Source organism: Rhopilema esculentum, chromosome 6 (assembly GCF_057945365.1).
Source record: "Rhopilema esculentum isolate cy_ngs chromosome 6, ASM5794536v1, whole genome shotgun sequence".
Lineage (NCBI taxonomy): Eukaryota > Metazoa > Cnidaria > Scyphozoa > Rhizostomeae > Rhizostomatidae > Rhopilema > Rhopilema esculentum.
The window spans coordinates 5523980-5546746 of record NC_142820.1 but is presented as its reverse complement, the minus strand read 5'-3'; the positions used below and the strand labels follow the sequence as shown (position 1 = coordinate 5546746).

Genomic DNA, 22767 nt, shown 5'->3' with positions numbered 1-22767 from the left:
AAAATTCAATAGATACCGTACTAGGTAAGTTCTTTTTCGTTGATATGTTATCTTACTGTTGTCAGCAGGTCTGGCTGGTAGAATTCTAGGAGCGATCTTTGTACATTTCTTTCCACTCATTCGTGCTTTTGAAGAAGGTTCCAAGATACAATTTTTAGGTTGTTGGCATGAAACAATAGTTAAGTGAAAATAAAATCTTGTGAAAAACTCAAAATACTAAGATGAAAGGTTTATACAAATCTGGATTATCAATGTTTGGGCTATTTTCAATGAATTTATTTCGAAAGCTCAAACCAGAAGGAAAATTTATCTTGTGTTTCTAATTTACCGTTCTTTCATTAGATTTCATTGGTGAAAAAAGTACCTGTTTCACTTTTCTTTCGTATATACTTAGATAACGTAACGATGATCATTGGCAGTTTCTATGAAAAAGTTTGTGGTAAAAAATATCAAATTTTCATAGCTCACATATGCGAAAACAGACATATAAGGTGTCTTGTATGTAATAAATTAGGCTCCTTATTTAATGAAGTACTAGCTACTTATGTATCGTCTTTTACCAATGCCATTGATTCTGGGCAAAGCTTAACCAAATGAACGGAAGATAAGTTGCACACCTGTCAGGTGGGAAGGACATTTTTTCTGCACAACAATTGCGTGGCCTTACCTTCAGGACGAGGCGAAGCCTCTTTGTATAGAGGAGCACACGCTTTATGTAGCTGTCTTTTCAAACCGAAAGCGGTGGAAAATAGAGGATAGGTCAAGTCGCCCGCCAGGACTGAAATGGTTTAGAGTGCAAGCAACAGTGGGAAATTGTGCTCACTAATATAAATCATTCCTCAGAAACATCCGAGTACTATCTTTTCTAGTGAATTTTCTGTAATAATCTTTTATACCGCATGATGTGTCGGCCCATATTGATGTTGTCCATTGGCCTAGCGCTGTTCGCAAGCTGCCTGTTTGGGGACAAGAACGAGGAAGCAGGGAAAACTGAGGTATTACATAGAAAAGCTGTACTTTCTTTTTTTGGATAAAGCAACAATCGTAGGCAATGGATGACGAATGTCTGACACAGACAGACTGCTCTCATCTATCTATGATAAATGACTTTTTGCCGACACCTTTTGATTAGGCCAGTCGCTTTTTGATTTAACAAAGTTGGTGCGAAATAGTGAATTTGTTTTAAACAAAACAGTCTGCTGAGATGGCAACTGCCTGTAAGCATGATCGTCTTAAACTCAAGTTTCAAACATATGATAGCTTATCAAACACATGAGGGCCTCAAACGAAAAGGGAACGGGGGGCCAAGCCCCTCCTCTTCTTTGGAAAACAAAAAAGTTTTTTTCCAAATCTTTTGTTATGAATGTTAGATTTTTCCTTAGCCCCCACTTCCCATCCTGCGTCTGAGCCCATGGCTTATATTGCAAATTCCTCTGCACACGAAATTTCTTTGTTGTGTTAAGCTTTGTAGATCAGTCTTTTACAAGCCTGGTTAAGTGAATGAAAAAAACTGGCAGTTTGAAAATACCATGGTTATTGTTCTGGCACCAGATCTTATTAAATTTTGGCTATTCATCCGGCAGGCAAGAGCATTATACTTTTTTGCATGAGGCCCTGGAATAAGGGCAAATAATTAACTGTTTGGGTAGCTCCAAGCTTGTTTTTTCATTTGAATGCTCCACAGAAATCCTTTTAAAGAAATGATCTAAAAGTAAACTGTGACCTAACATTTATGTTGTTCAGAATGATTTTAGTTTTGTGTGTTGCAAGTTTTTTTAGAGTTGCAAGCAGCGTACAGAGAATCAGCTCTGCCAGAAACATAGGTGTCAACCTGATACGATTGTGGTGGTGCTCACGTTGGAAGAAAGTATCATTGTAAAAACGAGGACCATCAAGGAGTGCTTCCTTGGCAAATTTTAAGATTTGTTTCCAAATAAAGGATGGTTCACCATCTTTGATTTTATCAGATTACCCCCAGTGGTTGCAATAGCTAGCCACAGCCCTGTGTGGTGGTTGACAAAACCAAGCTATAAAATATATCTGGTTTCAAATAAGGTTGTTAATAATGTTAAATTATACGGGCAACCAACACTTACAGAATATATATTATTTTCAAAAGCCTTTCAGCACTGGCCTAACATCGCTCACAGAATCCGTCAATAATGAATAAAATTTTTAGACATAAATATTGGGTGTATACAGGCATCAGAGTGTTTTAGTGCACATATAGTTAATGCGCTTGTGTGCCAGAGAAATAGCTGAAATTTATTAAGTTCTGGTGCTGGAACAATTACCAATGGCAGGTTCTGTGTTGCGATCCTGTTGTTCCAGTCGTTCTTTTGCATTAGTTAGATTCATTGAATTGTTTGGTAAATTAAATTATAGTTGACTCTATATATACCTGAAACAGATGTCAATTAATGTAATCCCCGATCTGAACAACACTTACCAAGTTTGCTACCATGTCAAGTTTTCTACTATGACTTAAGGTGGCATACAGTAGATGTGATTAGCAAATGCCAAAATCTGGATAATCAAGTTTTTGTTTATTTATTTTGATTTGATATTTACTTAGCTTATTATATGTAAAATATACTGATATTTCATTTTTTGTTTGGTAAGCTATTCCATATTTGAGACCCAACAGATTTTAGACTATTCATACCAAAAGTTACTTGATTTGGTAGATACCAGGTTTTTAGTATTTATTTACTTTTAGCTCACAATTGCCCTGACTTTCCCAGTTGATTAAGAATTTATTTTTCTCTTATATAGGAAGAAGCTGTGTACAAAAGGCCTGAGGTTAAAGGATTTGCCTATATTGCTGAGCCATTTGATAATGAGATAGAGTTTAATGAGCAGTAAGTATATTTTTCATTTATTTCAAACTGTATATTAGAAACTGTAAATTTTTTAAAATGGTAGTTAAGGTGTCTAACTTTTTACATTGAATCACTAATTTTTTGGATTATTCTTGGTCCTGATAAAGTTAATAGTTGAAGGTGTTAATAATGTCTGTATTTCATCTAGAGGTCCTCTTCAACATAAAATTATGTTCCTTCATTAACATTACTATTACTTTTACATAGCCATAACCAGGACTGTAACTCTCACATGTCAACTAATTTATCAGACATGTTTTTCCAAAAGTAACAATTTATTTTAATTTGCATTTCCATGCTATCATGCTTCATCCACTCTTTGAACATTGTGTAATATCATGTTTCCTATAAAAGTAACACCAATTTATACATGGCTGTTATTTGAGCTAAGATATCTTCAGGTTGCATTTATTGTTCAGGCATTATGAAAGTATTGGAAAAGCGATTTACATCAGTTGTGAATTGCAATTAAACCCTGTTATTTATTATGATATCCTTTGCCATGAGTGAAATAGGCAGCTTTATCTATGCTAGACAGCTTCAAATTGATCTTGTTAAGAAAACCCCCAAGGGTGTATATTTTTGTATAAGAAAATGTCTAACATAGAGCTCTCTTTCCCTTTAAACTTAAAGATGGATCACTTCTCAAGCTAAAAAGGATGGTGTTGATGCAGCAATTTCAAAATATGATGGTAACATTAATAATTACTCGGTGTTCTAATGAATTATTCTTTTACATGCATATATACAATGTTGTTTCATTTAAACCAAAGGCATCTTTGATATGCTGCTTATACTCAAACTTGTAAAGCAAGCCTCTTCATTTTACGTGGGTGATAGTCTTTGCTCTCACTTGAAATAAAATAGAGCTAAAAAAGTGTGAACATAAAATAAACTTTTCCTCAGAACTTTGCAGACTTTCTTTATTTTGAGAGAGTTTGAAAAGAAACAATTTCTCAAACAGTTGCCAAGGGAGCAGTTTCCCCAATATCAGTGTTCATAATTACTGCTAGACTGAATGAAAACCTAAAACTGGCACAGGGCAAATTATTAGGTTCTCAGTGGCGATGCAAGTAGGGGGCAGTGTAGAAAGGGGGAAAACAGTCTACCAAAGCATACAAAAGCTCTATTTGAGGTGTGGCTCTCAGTGATCTCTCAGACTCATGCATTCCAAGACAGAAGACTTACTTTTTCCTTTTTTTATTTCATTTATGTATATAAAGTCTGGAGAATGGTTACCTCTGTAAGCACAACCAATGTCTGAGCAAGCAAATACTGTTTAGATTTATGTTCCAATTTGGTTTAAAATTTCAATATAAAGTGATAGTGACCAAAATATAATCTTTAAATATGTATATTTGATGTTTTTTTACTAACCATTGGTTTTGTCAAATCATAAGTTCTCATAATCTATGAGCAATACAATTTTAATGTGCATTTGCAGATGTCCCATAAAACCCTTTCTTATTAATTGGGGATATTTCAAAAGGCTAAATAAAGTAACAGAAGGAATTTGATAAATGTTTATTGCCATAAAAATGCTGTAACATTACTCTAGTGAGCACACAAATTCTTTCCACATAGACTTAGAATTTGTAGTGTTGCACTTGACATTGTCTGGCATCTTTTAAACCAAATAGCAAACTTGATATTGTCCCAATGCAATCTGTTATATAGCATTATTCCAATCAAGATTGTATCAAATCCTGTGGGTTTCACATCTTTTAGAAGTCAAGAATAATTTCAAATAGCTACCTTACAACATTTTAGGGAAATGGTCAATAGAAGAACCCAAAGATAGTGCATTCAAAGGAGATAAAGCTCTAGTTTTAAAGGTTTGTATACTGGCTTTTGGATGGTTTTGTGTCAGCGCATTTTTATTTTGTCTGACTGATATTATACTTATATTATATCAAGGTCTTTTTGTGAAAAAAATTCCACAAGGGCAACAAACTGCCCTCGTGTATCAGCTTAGGGGGGTGACCACCCGTCAAAAAACTACCTTTTAAATGAAGTGCTTCAAGACTTGTGGGGGAATTAGAGTATTATCTAACCACAATTGCCTAACCTTTGATTTACTAAATTTACCATTACTGCTAGTTTGTAGTAAGAATATTTGATGTAGTGATTTGTGATGTCAACAATGAGGAAATGATGCTTTGTTTCCATTAAAAACTTGACCCTTCAGTCAGAAATACCGTTTTTTAGGGAAGAACAAAAAGAGAATATGTTAAGTTTGACCAGCCGTGTAAAAACATAAGATGAAACCTTGAAGTCAATCAAAACCATGATCTAGACGTCATAGGTTTTTAGGGAAGAACAAAAAGAGAATATGTTAAGTTTGACCAGACGTGTAAAAACATAAGATGAAACCTTGAAGTCAATCAAAACCATCATCTAGACGTCATAGGTTTTTAGGAAAGAACAAAAAGAGAATATGTTAAGTTTGACCAGCCGTGTAAAAACATAAGATAAAACCTTGAAGTCAATCAAAACCATCATCTAGACGTCATAGGTTTTTAGGGAAGAACAAAAAGAGAATATGTTAAGTTTGACCAGCTGTGTAAAAACATAAGATGAAACCTTGAAGTCAATCAAAACCATCATCTAGACGTTCAATTTTTTCTTCTTCATTGTATGAATCACAATGAGATTCCGACTTGGTTTAAACATACTCTCCCTCATCCTCCCTGATTGCATTATCTATGTTTTCAGATTCTTTTGCAGCTTCAAGACAAAGCCTCTCACTCAGAGGCTCCTCTTTAACAGTCTTACCTTTTTTCCTCCAAATGAATATCAACAGCTCTTTTTATTATATCGTTTCTTTCCATTACTGTCCAGCTCTTATCATTGTTGCTTATTATCAATATTATTTGTCCTGTTTATGAGTAGCTGACGGAACTTTGAAAATTGAACGACCTTTGAAGAAAATTTGTCGTGGATTGCGAAAATCTGGCAACTTCTGGACTGAACAACAAAATTCTACACATTTGCTGGATGGGGGTTTTCTCGAAAATGATGCATGGGATACAGAATTTTTACAAAGTTCTAAGGATTTATGGAGTTCTTCACCTGTTGTCCAGTAAAAACATCTTTGAATGAAGGTCCTATCAACAATTTTAAGGCACAGAATTTTGGCTAAAAATGACTGGAACAGTGGATATCTACCCCAAACTTCATTTGTGTTCTTGACGACTCCATGTGAAGATGTAAATTGAATAATAGTGACAACAACAATATTGATATTTGTTGCTAACTTTTCCCTAACTTTACCTTTCTCTTGCAATCAATACATGTTTTTGTGACGGTAGTCAATAGCCCAAAAAGGCCTGATTATATCTGAAAATTACTGTTTACTGGTTGGCCGTGAAGCGTGCGATGCTGTATAGGCAGAGCTATATAGTCTCCCCCTATTCTTGATATCTATAGGAACATAACAACTATACATAGTATCATCCATAACTGTTGCCTGATGATCACGTTGGGTGGGAAACTCAGTGTAGCAGCTTAGAACCACCCTGTTCTATGAACTAAATATTATATATATCTGATATAATATTTTCTTTCTTATATGTTAGGAGGGTTGGTCTATGGGCTGCTTTTACTGCTCAAAATTAAATTTAGGTTGTTGGCTCATTTTCTTCACAGCACTTGTCAGGAAAATCTTGTTTTGTTGTTGTTGTAGTTTTGGCTACCAAGTGCAATGAAATATAATCCCCCAATTTTATTGTAGGAAAAGGCCAAACATCATGCAGTTTCCAGTTTGTTGCCAACAAAGTTTGAATTTACTGATCAACCATTTATTGTGCAGTATGTATTCTTTTTTACAGCCCTCTATAGTATCATACCCATTCATTATCTTGTAAGTGTCACCAAGGTGATTAAATTTTTGCCATAAAGAATCATTTTAATAATGAATGAGAGCTAAAATTTTACTGGGAGAAAGATAAGGCAGAGTGCGTACCCAGGATTGCAGCTGTACATTAGAGTATAACAATTTGTTGATTTTTTATGATTCTTTCCACCTCTTTAAATACTTTTTTTGTTTTTATGTATATATTTTATTTTTGACATGCTCACATTACAGATATGAAGTTAAATTTCAAAATGGACTGGAGTGTGGTGGTGCATACATGAAGCTGTTGTCAGACTTGCCAAAGCTTGACTTGGTATGCAAAGTCTTTCTGCAGGGTTGTCAACTTCTATGGCTATACGAGGAGTAACAAAATTTTGTCAAACATTAACAATGCCTAAAATCAGTAAATATATTTTTGAAGAGATCATCAAAACATCCAAGTTGGAACATAACAATATATCCTAGAGAATGTATACAGATCTGAAAGATTTCAAGTAAAGTTAGCAAAGTTTGAACGGCTAAAACATCATAGAAGTCTTTACAATCTTGCTGACTAAACAAATATCTTACAAGTCTTTGAGCTGTGTTATTGTGATAGATATAATAGAAAAGCTGTGTTTGTCAGATGTGAATCCTCTTTTTGTTTAATTGAATATTTTCTTAAACTTTGATACTTTATTTGAAGTAAACACCATTCAGAATTGCAAGAAACATATATGAAAATTAATCAAAATTTATTTTATTTCCTTTGGCAAAGTTCAACCATATATATATATATGTTTGTTTATTTTTATTCAAATCAGTTGATAACCAATTAATTAACTCCAAAATTTTATCATCATGTTAATTTCTCTATTATTGAAAATACTCATTCTAGGAAGAACTAACCGATAAGACACAATACACAATAATGTTTGGACCAGATAAATGTGGAGAAGACAGCAAGGTATTGTAGTATTTAAGTTCTTGTTCCCACTTGATTGCTTGCCAGTGTAGCACTGGCGCAAAGCAAATTGAAGGTAATCTGCATTACCCAGTTTTTATTAGAGAGGTAATCTCAATGTTTCATAAACAAAATTTTTGTTTGGCAGAAGTAGCATTTGTCTAGATGCTAAGTTGCTTTACTTTGATGTGTTCACTAATCGCTTTCACTTTCTATTGCTGTCTTTTAATATTCACCAAACTTATCATATTATCAAAATGATTTACTTTGATTGTATGCTTAACTGCTAACATTTGTTTTTGCCACAGCTACATTTCATCTTTCAACATAAAAACCCAAAGACAGGAAAGTACGAAGAAAAGCATGCAAAGAAACCAACCGGTGATTTTTCGAAAATTTTTGATGACAAGAAGACACACTTGTTCACTCTCACAATCAGGCCTGACAATACATTTGAGATTCAAGTAGATAAGCAAGTTGTTAATTCTGGCAGCCTGCTAACTGATTTTGAGCCATCAGTAAACCCCCCGACAGAAATTGATGACCCAAGCGACAAGAAACCTGATGAATGGGATGAGAGGGAGAAGATTGTTGATCCAAATGCTAAAAAGCCAGTTGACTGGTAAGTTACATTGCTTCTGTATCAAAGTACCGTAAATCCTCGGCTTATTTATTTTTTGCTATTTTTGGATGGAGGCTTATTCGAGGGGGGGGGGGCTTATAAAATTATTGTAGACATTGAGAAGACATTATCAAAATACCTCGTTTATTTAAGTAGAAATTTCTTTATGAGCATTTAATTAATTACTACCAAAAGTATGAATTTGTTGTGGTAATTCAATAAAACGCCATAGGCAATCTCAGATGGCAAAAATCATCAAATGGAGGGGTCCAATTCGAGCATTTCCGGTAGCAATGGGGGCTTATTCGTTGGGGGTGGCTTATTGGCAATTTTTAGTTTCAGGGTGGGGGACAATTCGAGGATTTACGGTATTTCTGAAAGACAACTGATAATTGTGTAGCTTGCATGTTCGGATGCATGGATGCATGGCATCTATCACCTGGCATTTTTGGCTTTCGTTTTCTTAAAGGTTACAATGTTCATTTTAAAGTTTTGCTCAATGTGTATTTTTTCTGTGTCCCGATGTAGGCATTTAATTGCTAATGTAAATGCTGATTGTATTGCCATAGGGATGAAGATGCGCCTGCGAAAATTGTTGATCCAAACGCAAAGAAACCAGATGGATGGCTTGATGACGCACCTGAGAACATCCCTGATCCCAGTGCTGTAAAACCTGCCGACTGGGATGCCGAGGAAGATGGTGAATGGGAGCCTCCGCAGATCCCAAATCCGAAGTGCTCTGAAATTGGTTGCGGAGAATGGAAGGCACCCGTGATTGACAACCCACAATTTAAAGGAAAGTGGCAACCCCCTCTCATTGATAATCCTGACTATAAGGTAGATAGCAGTTTTTGTCTGTCTGTATAGACTTCATCACTGACAGTGTTCGTCAGGAAACTATGCGATACTTGAAATGACGCTAAGCAAGAGCTTTTTAATGAATTTTGTAGCCGGAACAATAGTTCCACATTATGGAATAATAAATCAAGGTTAAATCTGTGTATTAATAAACGAAAACTATAATCACAAAGATATATGTTTATATCTGCAAAGTAATCCAACCTTTTTCTTTTTAAGGGTCATGGTAGGAAAGTTGTAAATTGAAAATTCTTCTTGATTTACCCCTATAACAACAATCATATTTTTTTAGTTTTTTATTTAAGCAAAAATACAAAAAAGACAAATATTAGCAAATATTTACTTGATGTTGTACATGAAAGTTAATCCTTACTGTAAAATGTGATCAATCTTTTTAGGGCAAATGGACGCCAAAGAAAATAAAGAATCCGGATTATTTCGAAGATAAAGATCCGTTTAAAATGACTTCAATCGTGAGTAGCAGTAACTGTTGCAGTTTTAGAGAGTATTAAATTTTGCCTTGTATGATTTTTTTCAATTTTTGTTAGAAACATCAGTGGGTGGCCAATTAGATGTGACTTGTGCTTGTAATGATCTTTAAACTTTTCAAATTCTCACTTTTTTAGAATTCATTTCTGGAGTTGTTATTGACTGACTAGTCTGTTTGTAAGTTTTTCATGATAAGTGTAAATTAAGATTATTTATGACAAGCATCACAGTGTTTTATGAGTTAACCACATTATTATTATGGTCTATGTGATTTCTATCGTTTCAGGCTGCGATCGGATTCGAGCTTTGGTCGATGAGTGACGACATTGTGTTTGATAACGTTATCATTTCTAGTCAAAAGTCGACTGTCGATGCATGGACAGCAGAAAGGTAATATCTTACAATATACAGAAAATGACATGATAGAAGTTGAAGCAGTTAAGGGCAGCACTGTCTTTGACTTTAATGAAGATCTACTTATGCATAGGCCGGTTTTTCGTCAAATATGACAGACTTGGGTTTAATTTTAGTATATTTTACATTTTATCAACATAATAGGAATTCTATTTAGGCCTTGTAGTTTTTCTTATATAAAAGTTGAATGGACCCTGAATTTTTTTTCGGGACAACTGAAATTGGACCAAAAACGTCGACTTGCAAGTTGAGATAGTAATACAAAAGGATAAGGAAAAAGTGGGCCCTATTCAACTTAAGCCATGATATCTTTTCGTGAGTACGCTGACTTTAAATGCTAAAAGGTTGATGTATTTTTGCATATATGTATCAATTATGGCATGTTGCATATATGTTATTAACCCCTTGGTTGCATCAACAGCTGGGATTTGAAATTCGCAAGAGAATTTTCCGTCACCGGCGAATCAGGGGTGAGTTACCATTTTTACACTTTTGCTAGTAGACTGGCCAGTTTTGCTGATGAAAATGAGTGCAGCTCTATCTTTAGTTAGTTATCGTTGTGAGGGATTAATCATTAATGTGCTAAAACGTCTTAGAAATGCGATCATTTTTTAAAACAATACTTTTGCCAGAGAAAGAGCCTTGTTTGTATACTGCCTAACCTTTATTTCACTGTGCTTTCCCCCCCCTATTTATTTATATTTATTGACCAAAAGGTCAGGTTATTTAAGTACTGTGCCAAATACAGTGTGCCTATGCTCAACCCTTAATTGAATGATTGCTTCATGTCATCTGCGTTGCGAATAGCAGCATTATGGCAACACAAGTATGGCACAAAGAGCTTGCCAACTTGACATAACGTACTGTCAGCAGAGGAGTACAACATGCATCGCCGATCGACTATTATATACACGCTGTATTTGATTGGTCTTTTTTATTCTAGGGTGGCATCTGGAACGCGCTGCAAGATGCGACAAAGGAAAGACCCTGGCTTTGGGCAATTTACGTCATCGTGGTTTTCTTACCCATAATCCTTATCATTGCGTGCTGTTTACCAGGCAAAAAGGTACGCCTTTCTCTAATACTTATCCACATTATTTTCATCAATGCAATGATAGATCACAACTAAGTTTACTGCACTTTTATTTTTTTGTAAAAGCAATTTTATGAGGAACACGAGCCCAAAAATTGGCCAAAAATTAAAAACAATTAGGAACATGCTGAAGGCTGAGAACTAGGGGTGTACCGGATCAGCATTTTCAGAATCCGGCCGGAACCGGATTTACCGGGTCTCTTTGTGGATTATCCGGCCGGAATACCCGATCATTACCAGATTTTTCTGTAATAAAAAAGTTTTGAGATTCTTTGCAGGGAAATGTATAAAAAGAAGAACGAAGAGAATAACTTTATAAAAATACCATCCAGTCTTCCTGTTTCCTGATGACAAGCAAATTCAAATCTATTTTCAAGGCGCTTGTTTTATCGTCGAAGCAAATACTGTACTTTTCTCAATGATAAGCTATGGCATATTTTTGTTTGAAATGAAATTTTTCGGCCCATTTTTTATTTGGCTTATTTTCAAGGTGTTTCCTGAAAAGGCACTACCCACTTTATACTATATGTGTTGATACTATCCATTGATAAACAAGAACCTCCAAAGCCCAATCTACACGACACTGCTCAACCTGGGTTAACCCAGGTTAAGTTAACATGGGTTAAACTGTGTATGATTTACACTTCAAATTAGCTTTTCATCATTCAAAGTGGATCTGGGGTGAGCCTGAGTCAAGATTTGGCGCTCTTTATTATATCAACTGTGAACTGTAATAGCTGCAGAGTTTGAGGAGTAAATCACCATTCCATGCATACCACGCAACAAATTACTTTTTCTTTGGTGGAAGCAGCACAAAACTACTTTCCTTACATTGCCAAGCTAGCCCAACAATATTTGTTTGCTACAGAATCTAGTGTTTATTCAGAGCAGTTTCTTCGGAGGGTGGAAATATCTTCGAAAACAAGCGAACAAAACTTCCTCTAAGAGATCGCAAGAAGTTTCTTTTCTTGCATCTGAACCTTGGACGACTTTAACTTGTGAAAACTGCTGTTTTGGATGCTTTTAACTTTTAGAATTACGTTCAAATCTGTTCTATTGCTTTTGATTCTTCTTTTCATTGTATTTACTCTTTTATAACTGGTTTCTCTAGAAATTTTCTTTGTTCCAACTAAAATTTTGGAAAATCCGGTAACTGGCCGGATTTCGGAAACAAATCTGGCCGGAACTAAATTTTCAAAAAATCAGAGATCCGGCGCCGGGTTATCCGACCCACCGGATATCCGGTACACCCCTACAAGCTACTGTAAAATTCAATTTTGAACGATATTGTTAAACCCCCTAAAAAACTTTATTCCAAAAACGTGGAGCTTTGTGCCAGCTATGTGTGCTTTTTCAGCGAATTTTCAAACTTGTCGACAAGTAATAGATGTCTCACTCATTTTATGGGCAATTGAGGCCTGAAAACGACGATACCTTTGAGTGTTTACTTTAAACAAATTCTAAATAGAAAATCTAGTAAATATAACGAATGCAATGAAGGCAGTGTTCGTCAGTTTTATATATTTCTAACTGAAAATTTGAACTTGTAGGACGAGACAGCCGAGAGAAAAAAAACTGATGAGCCAGCAGCTGATGACGAGAATGCAGAACAGGAGCAGGAAGAAAACGAGGATGAAGAGGCAAAGGAAGGAGATAACAGTGATGAGCCAGATGAGGTGTGTAATTATAGATGTTTAAAGATTTTTTCAGAGTCTAGAAATATAGTAGTCCCCCGTCTGTGCTGTAAAATAACATGTGCATTGGACTCGGTTGGTATTGTGCACACCGTTTACATTTTCGGGGGTTCATTCAGAAAGGATGCACGAAGCATAGTTTTTTCACCGCATTCATTCAAACTGAAGTTGTGGAGGAGTTACCGGACGATAGAAATATCTTCCCCCTTTTTAAATTCAAATCAAATATAATTATTCTTTTCGCTTTAAAATGTAAATTTCCTAATTTTGCTTTTTCAAGAGCAAAGATAAAGAAGAAGTGCAAGCTGACAAAGATGAATCGAAAAGTTCAAAGGAAGAGGTACGTTTAGTTCATTAAAACGAACTCAACCCCGATCTGAAATCTTTAAAAGGAATTCCATTGACTGTAGATGTCCAACTTCAGGGAAGGTCATGGGGGCTCTCTGGCTGACTGTATGGGTGGCGGATGAATCTTTTAGCAAGAAAATAGCTATGCAAATGCGAAGTGCATTTCTGTGTGGTAAACATTTCTGTAGTCCCTGACATCTGATGCCTTGTTGATAGAACACCATTTCGCCCTCTAAATTAGGTTAATCGTAGTTACAGAATGTTGTATATAGCACACTTCCTTACACAGGTATTACATAATATTAGAAGTTTTTACCTGCACAATTGGTGACGACTTTCAGAAGAGCTTTGTACCTCACTGATGATGTAAGATTGTATCAATAACGGCTAATACCAGTTTGTCCTGTTAATCATTACTTAGGGCAACAACTGTTTGCAGTGTAGAAAATTTGAGAAAATATACTGAAAGAAAATGTACGTCACATGATTTATTGCTACTGGGTAGCACAGTTGGTCGAGGGTTCCAATCCAGCCCTGATACTGATGCTCGCTTACATTTTATCTAAGTATACGAAGGTAGCTGGTGCTACCTTATTGTCCTCGAAATTGTTTTCACACTTGCGATTGTTACGTTTTGGCTCATTTCATTTTTTTAGGAGAAAACAGAATCTGCAGATGCTGCCCCAGAAGCAGCTCCAGAAGAAGACATTCCTCCACCGGATTCATCTCCAAGGTAAGAGGTCGCTTTGGAGGAGAATTTGCGCAGTGCCTTAAGTAGCACAAATCTATGTATAGTGGTTTATTGCATTTAAAATATGTCTAGGTTCACAGCTCAATAGAATTATCTACAAAACCTTTCTTTTACATTGAATTAATAAGCTCTATTCGCCATATTCTTGATCCTCGTTTCAGCAATCAGCAATCAGTATTGTTTTTCCCAATCATCTGATATATTTATTATATATTTCTGATACTTGAGAACACCCCTTTTTTAAAAAGGATGATATGTATTGTGAGTTTAATTCACTTTGCTTTGTTTCAGCAGAAGAGCAACAAGAAGAAAAGCAAGAAAGGAGTAAACCTGGACATGAAATGCTCTAGATAATTATCAATTGAGGAAAATGACGTTAAAAAGTAACCAAGCTCGGAAGAACACTTTTTCTTCAAAGGTCATTCCTCTAGAGAGGATTATTTTCAAAGTGTGATATTGAGAACGAGGTTCATGGCAGTAATTCTAAAATTTTGCGGTGATCAGAGTCTATTTAAACGCTGTCGTTCATTGTTATATCTACGAAACCTTGCGATTTTTGTGTCCCTCTTCAGTTGTTACAATGCTTTTTAACGCCTGACATGTTCATTTTCCAAGACCATTTCTTAGGCAGAAAACCCTAACGTTCAGAACCTCAGTGTTATCTGAATAGGCTGTAGAGTCTACTCAATTCAAGTCTAGAGAACAATTTTGTTTAAAACGAACCAGAATTTAAGTAATGCATTTTGCTTTGGTAGCTCCATGAACTTGAGTTTAATCCTAACTTATTAATTTGGCTTGAGAGGTCAACCGTCATACCCAGAGGCGGATCTAGGGGGGTGCTATGGGTGCTTGAGCACCGGTCAGAATTTTCGGAGATATAACATTCAATGCATTTTCTCTAATCTCTGAAAAAAGTTTTGAATCCTTTTAGATGATGTAAATGCATTTTCCAGTAAACATAATGTAACATACGGTCATGCGTTAGTTAGCATAACCTGTATCTGCTTTAAACTATAAATAGCTAGAAATTTCATGTTGAGCTGCCCTGGAACCAATTTTTTTACTTGTCCATCAAACCACACTCTCGGCCAATGAGCTACTTCAATTCTACGGGTGCTTGAGCACCCCTATCAATCAACCTCTAAGGTCAAAGTTGCAACTGAGCCAATCACATCACGCTCTGATATGTTTTTCCGCAATGTCGAGCACCCCTATCAATCAAAACAAGGCTTCAACCAATCCGTTTGCCAAATTTCGGCTCATCTGAGCACCCCTATCAATCATTTAATAAACACTGGTGCATACCGTCACTGAAACGAATAAACCTGTTCGTGTAGCAGCAATGGCGGACATAAAGTCGTTGCTGTTGCAGGTGTTCTCGATTATTGGTTGCCAGTCGACTGAAGAAATTGAAACGGAAAACGAGCTTTTGAGTATTCAGTCAATCGTGAGAGAGGTTTTTGATAAGAGCGTGGTGGATGGTGTCGTGACTTGTGGAAATACACAGATCGATGAGTTCGCTGAACTGCAAATGCCAAAGGTTCAAGTACTGTCCCGTGGAAGTTCTGACCTTCGGCCTTTCAGGTTGGTAGTTTCCTTTACCAGGCTTTAAATGCACAACGTTTTAACAGAATATTTCTTGGATTAATTTAACAAAAATATCGAATTTTACAGAGAAAAATGCGCACCCCCAAAAAAGTGGTGCCAAGGATTTTTGGTTGTTGGGGTGGTATGGTAATTACTACCAGAATGAATTCGATAACCATTTCTTGCCAAATGCAGATGACCCTAAAAACGTACTACTTCAACAAGGTACTTAGTAAAACAATCAATTTTTATCAACAAATTCTTACAAGTATTGAGTCATGGTAAATAGGCCTTCTCTATAGGGGTCATTTGGAATCGGCGTGATCGCTGCTGTTTCATGCGATACTTGCATCCGTTTTTGACAACTTGCTATTGATGGAAATTGTTTTGTCAATCAGTACGAGGTTAGTTATGAAAATCACGACTCGATAATATTTAAGTCAATTTTCGTATAGTAATGGTCAGTTAACGTATCAATGATTCATTTTGCTTTTTTTTGTTTGAAACATTTTAGCTGCCTTTTTACAAAAATGAACCAGCGCCTGAATATTGCAGAGCAATCAAATATTGACTAGCGACCTAAAATGTCATTCATTGATTAATGTGATGTACAAACTGCGAAGGTAGCAGTGTTATTTTTAACTAGCATTGCTAGAAAATAGGCTTCTTACAAAAGAGATAATTTTCTATATAGTTATGCTTTAATACCTGAATTTAAAAAAGATTAATTTATCAAGATGGGTGTTGCCTTCATTTAACCGTAAAGAAAAGTAGGGTGTGGCATTATTATGGCTATTAAGGCAACGCCCTTAAGCACCCCTCAGATTTTCCGCTGGATCCGCCTCTGATACCCCGGCTGGTTTTTCTATAATCTTAAAACTCCTTTATGAAAGTAGTTTCTTGTTAGTGACGCTGCCTTGATGTAACAACAGTTGTTGTTGTTGTTGTTGTGTACGATTCATCGCATTCGATTTGCTTTTCAAGACCCACTTCTTGCAGCAGTTCAGGTTTTTTCTGAATCCTGGAATTCAGACTTCAGAGTTCACAATATCAATTGCAAGATCAGAAATTGCTGTGTTACAAATCGAGTTCTTATTTTGTTTGAAATTGAAATTTTTGAAATTGTTTCCCAGGTCGAAATTGTTTCTTTAAAGGAGAACTGACACGCAAAAATAACTTTGGCTTATTCGATGCAAAATTTGTCGCTGACTTCAAATCTGCAAAAAGTTTTCTTCTAAGATTCGCCGTTTTTCTGATATTTGCACTTTTATCTGTCAATTACGTCACAGCCAGGACTCGGGAATTTCCCGAAGCGGAAACAAGATTATCGCCAAGAGTTGTTAAAATTCTCGGTTGACGTCACAAGTGACATGTTAACAATGCCGTTGTAAAGGCTTTCACCGCAACGGTAGAAGTACAAATGAAGTTTCGTGTTTTATTGAAAAAAGTCTGCGATAAAAAGACAAAGAATTGTCAGGCATTTCATTTATAAGTATAAAGAAGCTAGAAAATCCTAGCTACATATCTGATAAGACGCTAATATCCACATAAAATTTATTTTTATGCCATGATATCTTCGAAGCAGCATGCTCCGAAACATTCAAAGAACCACAAAGCTTGTGAAAAAAGGAGTCGACTTTGTTTGAAAACTGATACCGTTTCTTCAAAGTTTTTATTTTTACAATTACAAATAAAACCGCAATATGGGGGTGGGGCGTGGGGGGGGGGGGGGTTGAAGCAATAGTCAAAAGACAAACGAAATCTAGTGGAGACAGCGGTAAAAGCGATCCTGCAACCTGCTTAGGGTGCAGAAATATGAATTCAAGAAAAAACCTTGTTTGATGGGAGCTGCGAGTGTGACTAAATAATAATTTCACTGATCTTAATTATTGTATTTTAACAGAGGTTGAGATACTAGGGAATAATCTAGTCTAGAAAAAGACCATCCCCCACCCAAGCCAAAATTGTTTGCAAAAGAAGATAATGCGCCAGTTGATATTCCTATGACAGCTAAACAGCATTTTCTTCGACTAAGAAGTCAAGTTCTTTGGCTAATAGCTAAGAGCCTATTTCGTAAATCCAGATTTTTCGACTGCCAGGTAACTTATCAGTTCCCGAAACCCTTCACACCCGATGAAAATGGCATATAATACGCACAAGTCGACTTTTAACCCGCCTTCACTATTTAAAAGCACTATACAGTTAACGCGTTTGAAACATTGAAAAACAATCATAGAATGTTACATTAATTAATAATGAATAACTTGCAGTTCCGTTTAGGGCATCATGGGCATTTTAGCCTATTTAGGCCATACAGACAAAACAGTCTAGACAAAGACGCCTCAATCTGAAATGAAATTCTAGTTTTACGATACCTGATCTCATTTAGATTGTAGTTATAGCATTGTTTTTAATAGAAATTCCATATCAGTTTGTACTTCCAGTCTGTTCTTTGTCCATAACATCGTTACTGTTGAGCCATGGGACGACTCACGACTGTCTGCCCAAGCGGCAGCGCTGGTTGGCAGCAAAAACTCAGACGGCTGAAACTCTCCATTTGTTTCGAAATCAGTGTAATAAAACTCCGATTCAGAGTCCCAAACAATTGAAAAAGTCAATTATGTGTCAAAATTGCAAAATTAGCTCCTTTCACATGCACAAAATAAACATTTGCCCGCAGCATTTTGTTAAAGGTTTCTATAGAGAAACACAATACGTGCTGAGAACATGTCACTTGTGACGTCAAAGATGATCGCCCACTCGTGACGATTTTCGCCTCGAGTCTCAAGTTGTCGGAACAATTGTCGTTTCTCAACTTAAAACGCTTGTATTTCAAAAACGGTAACTGTGATTTAAAAAATTCTTTCTATCCTGGAATTTGCTTGTCACAAACTACCGTTTTAGCCAAACTTATTTTTGCGTGTCAGTTCTCCTTTAAGCACTAAACTCTAGCAATATAAAGCAACTCTAATTATATATGTCAGTTTAAAGCTGAAAACAGTAAAAATAGTTCACTGTTTCTGCCCAAAGGGCTAAACAGGTACTTTTCAATCTTCTCTGTTTATTTAGTAGAATTTTTACGGGAAACACAATTTTATGACATACGGAAAGTTCTAAGTTATTTAAGGGTCTGTGATATTTTTAATTTCGAAAGAAGAATTGTAAGTTATGAGAGGAAAAAGCTAGTTCGTGATTAAAAGTCACTTTATAAATTATTGTCCTTATTATTATTTTTTTCATGCAAAGTTATGACCTGTAGTTACGTTTAGTAATATACGTGTATTTATTGAACAGCTTGGATAGACATCAGGGACCGCGGAAGCGGGGTAGGGGGAACGGGGGCTTTAGCCCCCTCAATAATTTCCAAAATGTACTTTAAACCATGCAAAAAACTCCACGATCTTTGCCCCCCAAAAGTTTTTAGCCCCATTAATCTGTAAGATGCTCTGCAGCCCTTGATTGACATAAGCGCAGTCAAAATTGAACTGTTAATTTTGTGAACTTTTTAGTTGCTAAAAAGTCAATGATGTTTTTAACATAACTACATTAAGCGTTGTTTATCAAACAAATTTAAACACTCTTGTGTTACAATACAATTTGGGGTTTGGGATGTAAGATCTTTTTTCGAAATTCGAGAAAGTTTTCGTGACATTATATTAGGGCTTTCACATATGGACCCAAAGACGCTACAGATGCTTTGGCCTCCTGGTCACCTGACACTCAACCTTCTAAATACGCCTGCGCAACTCGCCCATGACCTGGACAGGACATACAGTGATCAAGATGGCCGGCCTATTAATATGGAGAAGTGTAGCTCTTATTATCATTGTTTTCATATGTAAATCTAGCAGTTTTGGATCTACTCCGCTGTTTCTTTGGTCAAATGATAGGTAAGAAACTTTATTTAAAGCAACGAATTTATTTTTTCAAAAAAATAACACCGGGATAACCGGCAATTTATTCGTAAACTTTCCCATGTCACTTGATCGCTAAAGGTTGAAAAAGATGTTTTTCCTCGAAGTTCCTTTGTAATGGCAGCATGCATGTTATGTTAAAATCAGGATTCAATCTTTTGAAAGGGTTTATAGATAATTTTTTAAAGCCATGAGGGAGAAAAGATATCTTGACAAGATGAAAAGCAAAACCAAATTTGGGTTTAGGCCTAGTACAGGTAGGCCAAGTCTCCGATCTCCTCCCTGAACCCAGTATTGAAAGTATGGTACTTGAAGCCTGATATTTCCTCGGTGAATCAATGCTTAATTGAAAATTGCGGTGTGTTATGAGAAGATATAACTAATTAATTTGCTGCAATTCTCTCCCCAAACTTGAACCACATGCCACCCATCCCAAGGGGCATTCCATGTAAATATTCCTCCGAAGGTACGTCAAGAAGGCTATGCCAAGCAAAGCATGAAAACGTATTTTCTTCAAGAAGGGGACTGGTTTAAAGAACTGTAGGCCTAATGATGTGTCACCAGTTTTATGTAAATCAAAGTATAAGCTGCATTTATAGATGTTTAGGCAATTTTATTGCCATTTCAAAATCGTTTTCTGTTTGGATTGCCATTTCAAGACCACCAAGATATAATCTTTATGTTGCATCTAACATATGCCTCTATTCCTGACAGTAAGACCAAATGTAATTTGCTTTAGCGATATAACCACTGAGTGAGTACAAACCTTCTTTTACCAATCATATGGCATGCAAATGGAAGTTTTCCATTATAGTTTTTAGTTAAAACTGTGTGAAATTTATTTATTGTGAGCATAATTTTAGTTTGCTTAACTGTTTTTTACAGAGAGTTAACTTCAAGTGATGATACAGTTCTTGGGCATGACTTTTCTGTCACTGAGGCAAAGATTCATTTGAAGAGTTTCCTTGAATCACCTAGAGCAGTAGTATTATTTGTTCAAGACAAGGTATGATGATCACCTGTCTTGAAACTTTTTTGTCTCTCCACAATATATTCCCCCTGTCATGCACACATCTCAGCAATTTTGCATACTTGTCATGCAGAATCACTGGGAAATATCACTTTTGAAATTATAAACTTCTATTTGTAAATTTCTATTTTTAATTTCTAAAGTATTTGTGATTTCAGGCAGGCAGTCTCAAATTTTCAAAATGAACTTTTCCCCGCAAAATTCAAATTGCCTAGTCTAATGTGATTGATTCTCATGGTTCTATTATTTAATCATGTTCAGTAGATAAACACACTATGATCTGTATTTTTCACACAACTAGCAAAGTTACAAATTGAGAAATAATTTCATTTTCATTTAACTTGTTGTAGCTGCAAAGAGTTTAGGTTTTTTTCATTTGCAGATAAGGATATTGTCTATCAATTTTTTAATTACACATCAACTTTAAGATTTTGCTATGTAAAAGTGTGTTTGTATGCATAAATGCTTTGTTGAAATAGGCACAAAGTTGCAGTTAAATCATTTGAAGTATCAAAAGGACCTGTTCATTTTCATTTTCCTTTTTCTTACTAGAAGAATTTTTTGATTTGATTTATTCAATCTTTGGTGATGTTATCTAAATAGCATACCAATTTCTATTACCTAGAGTTATTTATATTTGATAGAATGCCCTTGTGTGTATATTGTAATGCTTTCTTGTTAAAATACCGTTTTATCCCATTGCTATTCTGCTTTTAACTAATAGTAATGACCAACATTTCATCATTTCATCCATTATAGCTCAGTTTTGATGATGTCACAAAATATGGCAGAAAATCATTTGAATCAAAGTCAACTGTATTTCAAAATCTGCAGAAATTTTTTGACAAAAATGGAAAGGCGGTAATACCTTCTGTAGTGAAAAAGGAAGGTGAAATGACGTTAACAGCATTGCTAAGAAAGCAACATGCTGGCCAGGTGAAAGAGATATACAGTTCAGGTATGTGTTTAGCTGTTATGCATTACTTTCACAGATACCTATAAAACTAAAATTTACAACTATAGGTGTCCATAAGTGCACCAACTTTGGCTCAATCTAAGCTTCATACCAAAAGAATTTGATTTTGTTGCAGTGAAAGGAAGGTAATGTTGATCAAATCAAAGATTTGAAACCTTTCTGCTTAGATTTGACTGAAACCTAGCTTGCAATTTATCATACATGCAAATAAATAAACATATTTTAAGCTATGAGTTATTGCTTTCAATGGAAACTCTGAAGTTATTATATGATATCCTTCCTATTGTTCTTTGAACATTTACATTGAAGTCCAAAATCCTCCTCCAGATGCTATCTTCTGATCTTCTAAGTAATTGTTCCAACCATCTCACTCCATTAATCGTTGCCATCTTATCACCTGTTCCCTCTTAACCCAGCAAATGTAACAGTTCATCAGTGTTCTTCTTGTCAGTCAGCTTCAACCCACAAGTCGAAAGTTAATTTTCTCATATACACTATGCTTCATTCCCATATATCATTCCAGTCCTCACACAGCTTCTGTATATTCTTCCTTTCATCTTTATAGAAATCTTTCTTCCGAGCAGTAATTCACCACATTCCCTGAACTTTTTCTATCCATGTCAAACTCTTGTAATCACAGCCACTTCACACACTTCCCTAGCACTTAGTCTGTCACCTAAATAACTGAACCCACCTTCTGTTTCCACCTTATCCCACAGATCTTCTACTGGCTCTAAGTAGAAGTACTTCTATTTTTGATCATCAATCATGAAGCTCAGAAAAAATATTGTCACCTGGAGTCACCTTTTCAACCTTGGGTACCCACCATGAATCCATTTTCCATAACTTGTGCACAGCACTGAGTTGGTCATTACTCTCTTGCAACAAGTACCACCAGGGTCAATCTTGCTTCTTGTTATCTCCCCTTATGTGCCACTTATCATTGCTTTTCTTCTTTCTAGATTGACCTTTAGCAAGGCTTTCACACTCAGAAATCAACATGCCCGGCCAAAAACTCGTGTGATAAGAGCGGGGCGCGCGAATCAAATTTATTTTTTAATACAAAGCAATAAAGTTTTTTCTATTGAATCATTAAACGTGACAAACCTTTTAATAAATGAACTGAATGCTACACATTGTGTAGTTATGTTCATGTTTCCCTCAGGAGTAATCGTGAAGGGTACTGTGCGACATAGAGATGTTTCATCTTCAAACATTATCAACCAAAAACAGAGTTGTTTGAAGATGAAGATGGAACAGCCAAAACGAAGTCATTGGAAAACGGAGTCATTTAGAAACGAATTGTTGGA

General features: G+C 35.7%; 2 protein-coding genes across 3 annotated transcripts in view; both read left to right on the top strand.

The window, feature by feature from the left end:
• Window positions 1-731: 731 nt before the first annotated feature.
• Window positions 732-14495, top strand: LOC135685977 (calmegin). 2 transcript variants are annotated; one of them, XM_065202102.1, is made up of 17 exons: window positions 732-995; window positions 2776-2861; window positions 3516-3574; window positions 4653-4717; window positions 6616-6692; window positions 6970-7051; window positions 7616-7684; window positions 7990-8303; window positions 8873-9140; window positions 9560-9634; window positions 9937-10040; window positions 10486-10534; window positions 11008-11130; window positions 12708-12833; window positions 13132-13191; window positions 13856-13932; window positions 14242-14495. In XM_065202102.1, the coding sequence occupies exons 1-17, from the start codon at window positions 900-902 to the stop codon at window positions 14276-14278; spliced, it is 1767 nt and encodes a 588-aa protein (XP_065058174.1). In that variant the 5' UTR covers window positions 732-899; the 3' UTR covers window positions 14279-14495. The 2 variants fall into 2 exon arrangements, with proteins under 2 accessions (XP_065058174.1, XP_065058175.1); XM_065202103.1 differs by having other exon boundaries at window positions 733-995; window positions 14245-14495.
• A 4776-nt stretch (window positions 14496-19271) lies between these two features.
• LOC135686195 (V-type proton ATPase subunit S1) overlaps window positions 19272-22767 on the top strand; it is a 9623-nt gene continuing 6127 nt past the window's right edge. The window contains exons 1-3 of the mRNA XM_065202381.2: window positions 19272-19427; window positions 20337-20457; window positions 21241-21439. Of these exons, the coding sequence (XP_065058453.1) occupies window positions 19291-19427; window positions 20337-20457; window positions 21241-21439 (457 nt within the window). The 5' untranslated portion in view covers window positions 19272-19290. The remainder of the gene's footprint in view (window positions 19428-20336; window positions 20458-21240; window positions 21440-22767) is intronic.

What these genes read in the sequence shown, in the direction of transcription:
- LOC135685977 (XM_065202102.1), top strand. Translation starts at nt 900, where the DNA reads ATGATGTGTCGGCCCATATTGATGTTGTCCATTGGCCTAGCGCTGTTC. An exon ending in AGCAATTTCAAAATATGATG is followed by an intron (nt 3,575 to 4,652) that starts GTAACATTAATA and finishes ACAACATTTTAG; the next exon opens with GGAAATGGTCAATAGAAGAA. An exon ending in GCTAAAAAGCCAGTTGACTG is followed by an intron (nt 8,304 to 8,872) that starts GTAAGTTACATT and finishes GTATTGCCATAG; the next exon opens with GGATGAAGATGCGCCTGCGA.